The sequence below is a fragment of the Mycteria americana genome, chromosome 20, assembly GCF_035582795.1.
Source record: "Mycteria americana isolate JAX WOST 10 ecotype Jacksonville Zoo and Gardens chromosome 20, USCA_MyAme_1.0, whole genome shotgun sequence".
In the NCBI taxonomy this organism is placed as follows: domain Eukaryota; kingdom Metazoa; phylum Chordata; class Aves; order Ciconiiformes; family Ciconiidae; genus Mycteria; species Mycteria americana.
This window is the reverse complement of record NC_134384.1, coordinates 6191535-6203914: the sequence shown is the minus strand read 5'-3', so window position 1 is coordinate 6203914 and position 12380 is coordinate 6191535. Positions and strand designations below refer to the sequence as shown.

Genomic DNA, 12380 nt, shown 5'->3' with positions numbered 1-12380 from the left:
GAGCAGCCTTTGCCGCCTGCCGACGCTCACAGGGTGGCACAGAGGAAGCTACGAGGGGCAGAGCCGGCTTTCCAGCCCCGCACTGACCACGCAGGCATGATTTTGCAGGAAAATACATTGCTAATCTCAGCTTATTCCCTTATCAGACTGATCTTCAATGCTCAGAGACTATTTTGAGGACAAAGGATAGAGATGTCTGCTGGAGAACGAGAAACAAAAGCAACAAGGCCTGTGAAGCGGATGAGCAGAAGTTCTCTGGTCAAAATGAGACTACTCTCAAAGTGGTACCTGCACAACTGAACAGGTAAGGGGCTGTCCCATGCACCCCAGACCTCTTCCCACGTGGCGGGCTCTGGTCTATCACAGTTGTTAGGGGTCTTTCCAGGCTCCCACGAGAAGGAAACACAAACCCCAAGCCTGGTTACAGATTTCTCCCCTGGGAAGGAGGCAGAGCTCCAGGTAAGGCGTTTCAGACAGAAACGGCTGGAGAAGGACAGGGGGAATGCACCGAGCGCGTATGAGCAGATCTAGAGGTCTAATGTTTTTCAAGACTCATGTGAAATTATACACAGATCTGATGCGATATCACCACGCTCTCCACGAGAGGGAGACTCGCTACGGCCACAGCAGCAAGGACCGCAGTGCTGTACGGCGCATTAAAGCTGGCCAGCGCTGCTTCGCCCCGCAGGGATTTCAGCAGCAGATGTTGCCCTCATCTGCCCCGATTTTAGCTCTGAATGGTCCCCCCCTCACCTCAGACCTCCACCACGAGGAGGCCAGGATAGAGTAACAAAATGATTTATTCTCATTTCCTCTTATTGTAGAGATCAGTTATGTACAGAAACTGTAAAAAAACCTCAGGAGCCTTCTAAGAAGAGCAATTACAGATGCTGCTGGAAAATAAAATCACAGGTACTGGAAGGAACCGAGAGTCAGTTCGCTTTGATCGGGGGGGAATGAGCCTTTGAGGGAGCCTCTCTCCTTTTCAAATATCCTTGATGACCTCTTCAAGCTCCTCTTTTGTGTACATGTGGAACTTCATCCCGGGCTCCACTGTGGCAAGCTGAAAGAGAAGGAGCAAGGGGTTAAGTGTGCCTGCATATGTGAAGTGACAGCGTGGGGCAGGGAACAGAGAGCAGCCGCAGCAGACAGAGCAGCTGTTCCTTCTCGGCTGCCTGATCTGCCAGCCCAGCAAGATCATTCCACCCCGTAACATGCTCTTTGATTCCCTAAAATAGCTGCCGGCCGCAGAAATAGCTTTTAATTGACTCAGTCTCCTCATAGTAGCAGCAGCAGGGAATGTCTATTGGGAACAGGCAGGCTCTGCTTCTGCTTGCCGGGGAAGAAGACCCCGTTAACACGAGCCCTTCGTCAAACACTCCTCCGAGAGGCGCGGCTCTTGCTGCAGTTCAGTGTGGCCCTCAGCAGAAGTGCCTCTTCTCCTCCAGTAACCAACCCAGGGTACAAATCCTGGCCTGTTACATGCCTTAAGAGAACCAAGATAGCAAAACACTCAAAAGGGGACCGAGGGTTAGCTCTGGGAAACCGAGGCAGAGGCAAACCTGCATTCTCATCGCCAAACATCGACAATAAGCAAGCCACGGTGCACCTTGCAGCTGCCTGGTGCCCTGTACTAGCAGGCCAAAGAGATCTCTTCCAAGGCAAAGCCCACGGGACGAAGCTGGGGGACAACGTACTCCACCCTGCCCCTTTGCCAGGAGCAGAGGGAGGCAGCGTCCAGGGCAGACAGCCGAGACATTTCACGGGGCGAGCACCAGAACAAGAGATACTTGAAGAATGACAAGACTGGAAGAGGAATGTAAACGGGACTTTCGTTCACACCTAACTCACGGCATGAGAACCCAAAATACAGACAGCTGCCGTGGGCGGGCAAGGCAGAAAGCTGCAGGAGCTAGCTGGGATGCTCCAGACCTCGCTCGCGGGCACCCCCCAGCACCGGGCACGTATCTTTACTCCTAAGGGATCAAAGTGTTTGGTTGCAATAGGCTGAAGGAAAGCTGGAGAGAGTCCTGGCAAATCCCAGAGCTCTTGCTAGGCTTCTCTGCTTGCAAGGTCACCCATAAAACAGCATGAGATGGTCGGACATGCTTTTGGGGTAGAAGGAGCATAGCCATAAGCCTTTTTCAAGGAGAAACGTCCAAACACTCACCCTGAGAGCCCCTGACAGCCCAGGTTTTATCTGGCATTCTCAGACAAGTCAGAGACACTTGCAGATGCCACTTTAGGCCCCTCAAACCACCTGTATGGGCGCTGGCCTGATGCTGGACCCCAATGGACTTGGCAACACACACACATACACACACCCTGAAACCCAAAACCAGTACTCAGAGACACCAACTACTCCGCTTTTCCACGTCTGCTCGAACCTGTGCCTCACCTTCTCCCTACAAACAAAAAGCTTTAATCAACTATTCCCTTACAGGCTCCACAGGGAAGTAATTAATTTAAAACCATAACATTGTTTAAGGCTCCTGACCTTTGCCACCAACGGCTTTAACTCTTCCATGACCACACTTCGCCCCTTCTCTTTGCTGCTAGATGGAAAATCCCATAGAAGAGGGGGAAGCAGCTAGAGTAAATAAACCGGAGCACCGCATACTTCTAAAAGGCTAGAAAGCAAAGCAGCTACTTCAGGTAGAAGATCTTCAGCCAGAAGGGTGACTCAAGTCAATAGAGACCTTTTAATCCTCAGCACATTCTTCTCATACTTAACCCTGATATGATTCCTCAACACGTTCAGAGCTTTGCCAAGCACAGTTAAGCCCTGTTAAACGGGGACATGACATAAGGATACTGTACACACTCCTCTGCCTTAATTTCTTCGCACTGTACTGCGGATCTTCCAGAAGAGACCTGAAGCTGATCAAGAGAGAACTGATCAGTGCAGGTTGGGAGTGTATCTGGAGAAGCAGATTTCAGCTGGCCAGCATCATTTTGGACAGAGCGTCTAAGTTTTCAGCATGCTGTTGGCCCTTTCCCCCCCAAAGGAAGCTGGTTAATCATGTCAGGAAGGGTGCCCAGCAGCAGTATTTCATAAAAAAATGGGGTGCACACTTTTAGGCTGTTTGGGAAACGGGTTCCCCGTGCTCAGAGGAAAGGAATGGGAGAACGGCAGGAGGAGAGCAGCTCAGGAGTCGGAATGACATGATTTGAAAAGGTCTAGTGTCTCATAACCCGCCAGAAATAGAAGCAAACTCTATACGCCAGCCTTGCTCATCATCTATCCATTATCACTAACAAACTGGAAGGGTTTTTACCTTTGCTACCTAAAAAGGAGCATTACAAGTCTAACGAGCAGAGTTCGGGGCACAGGTACCACTACGTTTGTGGGGATCTCAGAGCACTGCACGCTCGGGGCAAGCTGAGCTCTGCCACTTGCGGGCAAAAGCCGGAGGTTAGAGGAGCACATTCGTTCCTGGAGGCTTCACCTCTTTGGTCCTCCTGTCCAACAGATTTTTGGCACCGACCCAAGACTGAATATAGCAAGTCCAGAAGCTGTATAATTTTCATTCCTTCTAATATTACAAGTACCAGGGAAAAAAAGAATGGCTAAACCCAGGGGAAGAAAAAGCGATCCGGTTGGCACGATGGGTTCCTGCTGGCTGACTCGGCCTGTGTAAGGTCAGCAGGGGCTCCAGCCCACATCCAGAGAGCCCCACGAGAATCGCTTCTGCCAGCACTCGTGGATTAGCCAGGCAAACAGGCCAGGCTGCACACCTCTAGAAGTCAAAAGAAAGCTCCAACTTTTCCAACATGCCACAACGGGCAGCTTGAAAGCACAAGAACATCTGCAGCCAGGCAGCCGTTGGCTTGGGAAGTCCTGAACTGCTCCACCAACTCATTCCTTGCTCTAGAAGCAGAGGCAACCCTTCTCTCCAGAAAGCAAGCGGGCAGCTTTCTCACCTGGACCTTTAAAATGCAAGACACTACCGAGACACTCGCTGCGCAGCCAGCAGGATTTGCACCGAGGAAGCACAGACTACAGGCAGCGCAGACCTCTGCTCCACGCCAAGCGCCGCAAGCCACAATCGCACACTGCGAACGGAGTCGCGGTTACCTCAATGTTGGTTGCATTCAGTTTCTCCTCCATAACTTGTTTCAGGATGACGAGGGAAGATTTGATTGCTTCTTTCAGCGTCATTGACTGTAAAACAAATCACTCATTAATGGCATTGTTGACACTCAAGCAAGTACTTGTACGTTACCCCTTTGACTGTGAATGTGTGCTGCTCTCCCTCCCGCTCTTCTCAAATCCTTTAAGCTGTCACTGGCAGCAAATTTAAAAGCTTATCAAGTTATCTACAGCATCAACAAGAGATCAAAGCCCGCCGTTCAGGCAGGACAGTGACAATTGCAAGGATGGTGACTTTCTGCTTCCGCAAAACTTTTTACAAAGGTTAAGAACTGTTAATCTGGGCACATAAACCTTACTGTCAGGACCGGGACACGAGGGTCCATTTCCCCTCACCAGTTCCTGTCTATCAAGCAGTTCCCCCCAACAAGCTCCAGTGGGAGCTCCAAAAAGCCAGACTCCCTCTTGGCAGAAGCCTTCATGCTTTAATCACGTAAATCCCTGTATGAGGGGGAACTAGAGCCAGAGCAACATTCAGAGAGTGACAATAGCTGTGTTTGCAGTAACTTTGCACTTGGAAGATGGTTAACAAACCATGGAGCCCAGAACTTGGACAATTCCGCTAATGAACAAATTAGGTTATTGAGTCTTAGGCTGGAAGTCTTCACAGCAATCAACACCATCAATTGTGCTTTTCATTACAGCATTTGGTTTCTTACCACACAAAATTGGCACCTCCCTCCTCACGGAGGGAAAAAAGCTTCTATTTAATATCAAATAGGACCGGTACTTGCAGCGTAAAAGCCATTAATTTCACTGGCTTAACAGATGCAGTGAAACAAAGCCGCTTGCTTTAGCTCCTTACGCTTCAGGCTGCATCCATACCGAGCCCTGATGCCGACCAGCAGCATTCGTACAGAGGTTCTTTTATTTATAGAGTACTTCCTGACATGGTCTTAATTATCACTCGCTAGAGGCAGAGACAGACGCCAGTCTCGTGTTCCAGCTGCAGCCCAGGGGGAAGCTGCTGGTGGTGGAACTCCTCGTCGCAGAGATCCTCATCCAGCAGCTCAGCACTGACACCTCATCACGGGATCAACGGCCAAGGACCAAATCCCACCCTGACAAGCTCACGCACATCCTCTATAGCACAAGAAGTCTTATGAATCACTCATTGGGAAGGAAACTCGTGGATCCTTGTAGGTCGGGAGGTACCTCTAACTTGTGAGGTGTCAACCCCAATCCAGCCTTTTACCTTATGGTAAACCTCTTGCAGAGAGCTCTGTGCGCCTTCTGAGGCGGAACCGATTGCTCTGGCATCGCACTGAACAAATGTCCCCGATGGGTCCATGTGAAACCTGCAGGAACACGGGTGAGAGTGTGAACAGCCGCTGCACCCCATCCCACGCCGTGGCACCCCAAGGGCTTTCCCACCAGACCCGCAGCGCTCCCCAGAGCTCCCCGCACGGCTCAGAGCTGGGGAAGAACAAAGGCTCCTCAGGAGCGATAGCTTGTCTGCTATCGATAGCTCTGCCGACATGGGGCAGAGCTCGCAGCAGCCCCTCGCTGCATCCAGCCTCCTCCCTTACGCCCAGCGGCCTCGAGGGACTGCTGCGATTAGCGCAGCACCAGGTCTCTCCTCCTGGCATGCAGAGGAGGAGACCAAGGTTTGAGGAGTGCCAGAGTCACCTGCAGACCCACGCTGGGCTGGTAAGCTAGAAGGAGAGCTATACACTCCTGACACTGCTCTCCATACTCAGAGCAGAATCATTTTCCTTTTTATCCCCCCCTCCCCCTTTTTTTTTTTAATAAAACCAGCAAGTTTTCACTCCTGCTCCTGGGAGGGAGACCGTGGGGAGACATTATTGGGCTGGCTCTGCTGAGCCGTTCCCACCTCCGCTGAGTGTTTGAAGCACATGAGTTCAGGTTACAAGCACTCCACCACCTCCCCAAGGAATGTTACAGCAGGCTCCACATATTATGTTACCGGTGGCTCTGCTAGTCCTTTAGGGAAAGGTAAGAATAAACTCGGGACGAGGGGAGCTTTAACACCTCCCTCCTGCCCAGGAAACCACGTTAAAAAAAGCAGGGATTCAGTGAAGACACGGCATTCTATTCAACCCTGAACAAGCAGCCAGTGCTCAGGCTGCTGCAACCTGTGCTTTGAAAGGAAGGGTTTAAAAGCATTAACAAACATATCAGGTACATAATGGGATAAACCCCAAGTGTTTGGCTTAAGTAAAATCCCAGAATCAAGTCATTAAAATGTCCTGGGAAGTTTCAGCAGAGGTTTTGTCTCTTGCCAGAGCCGGCCTGGATTAAGAGAGCCGAACTTACAGCTGGGGTCCCTTCTCATCAACTCCTCCAAAAAGCAGCGCAACACCAAATGGACGAGACTGCAACAGAAAGGAGCCAACAGGTTAGGCAAGGCCGAGGGGCAAAGTCAGAGGGGAGCCAACAGCACCTCCCCAGGGCACCCCCAGCTCCGCACCATCGCCCCTGGGTCCGCATCCTCCTCCCCAAACTGCAGCGCCAGGTTGGACACGGCCTGCGTCACGCTCTCCACTGTCATGGTTTCGTTGTAGGTGAACCAGTGATTCTGCAGGGAAAAAAAAAAAAAGGATTCAAATTATCACCTTGTTCCCAAAATACAACAATCCTGGATTGTTCACATGGCAGGCTGGAGTGATGCCCTGCGTAGCCACAAAGACAACTTCCCTCCAGCCCTTCCGGGCAGGCTGCCGGCACCCGGGGCACAGCCAATCCAGCCACAAGAGGGAAGCACCAGGAAGAGAGTGGGAAGTGCAGAACAAGCTGGGAAGTTTGTGCAGGAATCCCCCAAAAACCTTGAGATACCAACAGGGAAAATGCAAGGCCAGAGCACTTTATCCCAGTATCCGTTTCTGAAGCGATGGGGTTATCTGGTTCTCCAGAGGCAGGAGGAGGGCTGACATGCAGGAAAATTCCACAGAAAAAGTCTTTACTACAGCGTAGAGATTTGTACCTGGGGCCTCCGAGTACCTGAGGCGTTGAGGAAATTTAAGGGGTCAAAAATATAACCAATCTTTTGTCAAAACAAAGGGAGACACACAGCCCCACACATTCACTGGAGCACATCTGCCAGTGCTAAGAGACCACTGGAGAACCTGCCACAAGATTCCCACCAAATGTGCAATAGTAAAGAAAAAAAAATACAGGGGAGACTCCACTTGTTTGTTCTGCAAAAGCCCCGTGAGGGAAGCTACGCTCCCCACAAGCCTCCCACTCCACACCGGCTCCTTCACTGTAACGATCTTCCCATGCCAGAGACTTCTGAGATGCCCCCGAGACTAGTGCTGCTGTTTTAAGAAGAGAAACGTCAAGTCTTACCTGAGTCTCCACTCTTGCTTTATCAATTAAAGTCTTTGCATCAGCTATTAAGCCACTCATGGCACACCCTGGAATCAGAGAGGGAAAACACGAGTCATTTCACCGATTATTTGCAATACACTCTTCCCCCAGACTTCCCAAAGCCCACGGTGAAATACAAAAGGCTGCAGGGCGGAGAGGGTCCCTGCGCAGGAGCACACAGCAGCGCCGCGCCGCAGCTTGCTAGAAAGGAAGGAGGATGGGGTTGAAATAGGTTTGCTCAAGAGCAAGGACGGACACCCAGCTGAAGGGCCGAGTTCAGCCTGCATAACCGAGTTCTCCCAGTCATGCCTCCCAGCCACCCCAAATCTGAACCGGTTAAAGGAGCCACATTTGAGGCCTTCCAAGAGAAGCTAACCGATAGAAACGCAACCTGCGTGGAAGGGGAACTCATTCATCCCCTCCATGGGGAGGGCTGGCTAACCCATAGCTGAGGGGGATGCAGCAGGAGCCTCCAGGACAGATCCTGCTCCAGGAAGAGAGGGGCTGTGTCACAAGCACATGGGAGGAGGAAATTAGACTCTTCAAGAGCTCCTTCCATGACCCATGTCATCAGCAACATGGGTATTTTGGAGGTCTCCTGCTTTTCAAGGCGACATATTTGGTAATGAGCCCGTCGCGGGCCCCCTCACGGTGCAGGAGGCTGCTGCGAGCAGGGGTACAGGCTCACATTAGTGCTCCGAGAGAAACTGGCCTCGAGTCAAGCCTTTTGCAGTAATTCCCTGCCCTCCCAGATCTAAATTTGGGATGAGCTTTCATGAGGGAGGTCACTGAGGCGGGGGGGGGGCTTCAGCTGCCTCTTCCTGCTCCTGTAACTATGTCCTGCTGGCCTGGAGCCTGGAAAACCAGTGACCAGGACCTGGTGTTCACTGGGAGGGATGAGCGTTCCTGCTCGGCTCGGCAGAGCTGCCTGCAGGGAAGGCTAGCCCTGAAACGCAGCTTCTGAAACTCCCAGGGGACAGAGTCTATTTTATATATATATTTTTTTAATATATATACACATGCAAAACTTGAGGGATGTTCCCAGGGCTCTACCAGAGGGGCACCCAAAGCTCAATTCTTTCTCCTTACCTATGTGGGAATCGATTTCTACAATCTTCTCGATGCTGCTGGGTTCCATGAGCGGGGAGGTAATCCTCTTCTCCACGGCCAGGCAGACGCCCTCCGAGGTCTGGATCCCGATGGCCGTGGAACCAAGCTGAAAGCCACCGCACAATCACCACCACCGCACCCGACACAGGGTCTAACCGCGACAGCTCGCGGAAATATAAATGGTGCCATGCTGATTTTGACTTGTATTATTTGTAGGCATTTTGTTTTGGAGACAATCGCATCACCAACACAGAAACCCACCCGCCAGACCCTATGGCTTTGCACACCGAATTTTAAATGTTACGACTTGAACTAGGAAACTGGAAAGGTTAAACCCATGCTACTTCCCAGCTGATTAGTTCCTCAGAACCCAGCGGGGCTGCTGCAAGTCATTAATCTCTTCCCTGAGCACCATCAATTTTCACAGCTTAAAGCCTTATGAATGTAAAAGGCCTTGCGAATACTCCGTTGCAAGATAGAAATTAAATTTTAAAGCGAGAGGGGAGGATTTCACATAATGGCCTTAATTCTGACTGCATCTGTACTTCTGGCTTGGGCATTTTTCTTTCCATTAGCTCTTTTTCTCCCAAGTGTCCTTGTATCCACAAAATTTACAACGGAAATGAGAGCATTTTGCGCACGTACCATTTTCCAGGCAGCAGTTAATCACCCACAGCAAGTTTTAGCCTGGTCTTGCAGGACACCACAGTGTCACCAAGGCCACGAGCACAGCCGAGGGGGGTCAGATCTCAAGGGCTCCTGGCAGCCCCTATCTTGCTTCCAGCGCTCGCAGCTTTTCCACACTGGCGAATTTACCGAAACAACTGTACCAGCCGCAGTGTGGAGATGCTGACTCTGAATACCCAAATCGGGCTACACGGTATAATTTTAGCGGCTTCCCCAGGTAGATACACCCATAACCACAGGCCTGGCAGAGGGGAATCTCCCCATCGCAGGCACACATGGTTTTAGACACTGCCCAACACTCCCGTCCTTTAAGCCCACAGCCTGCCACAGCTGCGCACAACCCCCAAGGGAAGAAGGGACACCTGATGTCATTTCAGATGTAGTTTTGTTAATGAAGCTACAGCACACGAATAAAAACTCCTCCTACACCCCTAACGCAGGGGCACCACACGTAACGTGTCACCAGAGCCACCCGAGCTGCAGCAATGTTGCCGGTAAGCTTATAGGCTGATCTGGAAAAAAGGGAAGGCTTCCGTACGATTGCTACTCTAGCAGATGTATTTGTAATTATAGAGTCAGCATGGTGACTGACATCCTTCTGAGAGTTTTTACTTCCCAAGGCCTTAATAAACATTATTACTTTCTGCCTCCTCATTTAAGTAGTGCTTCAAGAGGCTAAAGCAGTACAGGGAAGATAAAGGCAGCACCCTCCTTTTCCCCAGTCCTAACACAGGCCTGCTCAGAGCTGCTTCGCTTCACCACTTCACCAGCTTCCCCCAAGTTTAAATTTATTCCCGGTCAACACCCACATTCTCAGAAACAAAAACATTTATCAATTAAGAACACCAAACGCCCCAGAAAGGCCATTTGGCTCTGCAGAGGTAGGTCAGTTTGCTCGTAACAACCTTTACCTTCAGGTTTTAAAACTCACCTAAGCAAACAGTGACCCACTCCAAGCTGCAACAGCAGCGATCTAAGAAAAGGAAAGTTGACCTAGCAAGAGAAAAGTTGCCACTTTGGGGTTGGTTTTTTTTTTTTTTTAAGGGACTCCATCTTTTTAAAGCCCACGGACCAGAAGGAAACACTATATTAGCTCAGGGAGGCGAAGAGAAAGCAGAGCGTTCCTCTGCTCTTAGACAAGCGCTTATGGACATGAAGTGCACGACGCGCTGGCAGCGTGAACTTCTGCAGGCAGAGCCACGGCCTCCAGGACATCTCGCTTCAATGTGAGCTTTTAGTAGGTTTGATCTGGGGATTAGGATCTTCAGATTGTGTTTGGTTTGGGGGTAAATCGGTTGGTAGGAGACAGGGAGGGGAACGTTCCCCTGCATTTGGGGGAAATCTTTTGATTCTTGAAATCAAAATCTTTTGGTTCTTGAAATTTTGAGGGAAAGCTTTTGATTCTTGACGACCCACAAAAGAGCAGAGCTGCAGGAGGTTTGGCTGGATGGAAGGAATCAAACGCCGGCACACAGCTCTCCTACTACAAACCGTAAGTGAAAGGCTGGCAAAGAGCTGCCAGAGCAGTTGCACGCAGGAACAACACCTATGGAAAAAGGCAGCAGCTCCCGCTCAGCATTGCGTACTGCCCCGGGAGCCGGCCAAACCCTGCAGAGCGAGACCAGAGCCCGAATGAACAGAATCTGCCTGGTTTTTCTCCTGACCAAACCCAGGCTTTGGCTTTGAAAGAGCCCTTAACGTCACAGTTTGGCAACCAGATGGAACTGACGGTACCTTTATGGCCTCGATGGCATACTCCACTTGGAACAGCCTCCCCTCCGGAGAAAAAGTGTTCACACCCCTGCAAGAACAACATCAGAGACAGCGTAAAGGGCAGGAAACTGAAGGCTGACAAGAAACACAGTTCCTTATTCAAGAGCGATGGCGGGAAGGGCGATGCCAGCTGGGCGCAGGTAACACAGGAGGGGCGGCTGGAACACGTCACGGCTTCGCTGGAGCCCGTCACCTCCATGGCGGAGGCTCACAGGGTCTAGATTCAGGGTGATGACAGAGAGAGAACAAAAGCAAGGCCAGCAGGTCTAGTCACAGTCAGGAGGGTTGTTTTCATGGCACACCTTACCCTGTGGATGCTGGAAGCACGTGGCCTTCCGACTCCAAACAGTCTGCCGCCTCTCAGCACCAGGAGACGGCAGGATTTTGTTTTACCAGTGCAGGCCCCTTCCTTCCTCTGGATACCCCATCATCCCATCCCCGCCCTCCCCACCGCTCCTCCCATCCCATGGCCCAAAGCAGGAGGTGACCCTGCCCTCCCCGCCAGACCCGCTGCATCGGTGGCCAAGAGAAGCGCTGTCCCCGGGGACTCCACTCACACGCAGAACCCTCCACGGGGTTTCTTAAAAGCCACCTCGTTTCGGGAAGCATTTAGCAAGACAAACTACAGCCTTGTGAGACCCCGCACCGGGGGCCTCGGGGGCTTCCAACACGGGAAGCCCCCGGTCCCGCGGGACGTGCCCTCCCTTCCCCTGTATTTAACATAACCGGTCTCTCCAAAACCCCAAGAAAACAAAAACGAGGGGAAGAGCCCGCCGCAGGGAGGGGACGGCCGCGAACCGGACGGCGGTACCACTGCCCGGCGAGGCGGGAACCCGCACGGGCCCGGGCGCGGCAGGCAGGGAGACGAGCAGAGACCCTCGGGCAGGGCCCAGCAGGGCTGCGGCCTCCCCGCCAGCTCCTCAGAGCAGCCCCACGGCGGCTGCAGGCGAGGGCCTACCCTCAGGGCCTACCGGGGTGGGGAAGGTGGTGACCGGCCGCAGGCCCGTGACTCAGCCGCAGGCCGCGGGCGGCGGGGAGAGCGCGGGCGAGGGGTGACGGAGCCGGGCGGGCACTCACCGATCGTACTCGGAGCGTGTGAGGAACATGGCGGCGGCGGGGGACGCGGGGGGACGCGGGGGGAAACGGGCGGCGGAGGCGGGATCGCCGCTCTGCCCTCGCCGGGTTCTTCTCCGCCGCTTCCTGCCAGCGGGCCCGCACCGCGCAGGCGCCGCCCCACCCCTCCACCCCACTTCCCCCCGCGCCGTTTTTCTATTGGGCCGTACCATCCGCCGCCTAGCCAATGGGAGAACGGAGAGGGCGGGCACGG

The 12380-nt window shown here is 52.4% G+C and overlaps 1 protein-coding gene across 1 annotated transcript; it reads right to left on the bottom strand.

Annotated features, from left to right (window-relative positions):
• Positions 1-782: 782 nt before the first annotated feature.
• Positions 783-12289, bottom strand: PSMA5 (proteasome 20S subunit alpha 5). Its single transcript, XM_075521521.1, has 9 exons — positions 12131-12289; positions 11015-11081; positions 8573-8699; positions 7463-7530; positions 6585-6692; positions 6431-6489; positions 5349-5451; positions 4079-4165; positions 783-1063 (listed from the first exon to the last, which is right to left on the bottom strand). Exons 1-9 carry the CDS (start codon positions 12157-12159, stop codon positions 986-988), a joined length of 726 nt encoding a protein of 241 aa, XP_075377636.1. The 5' UTR covers positions 12160-12289; the 3' UTR covers positions 783-985.
• Positions 12290-12380: the final 91 nt, after the last annotated feature.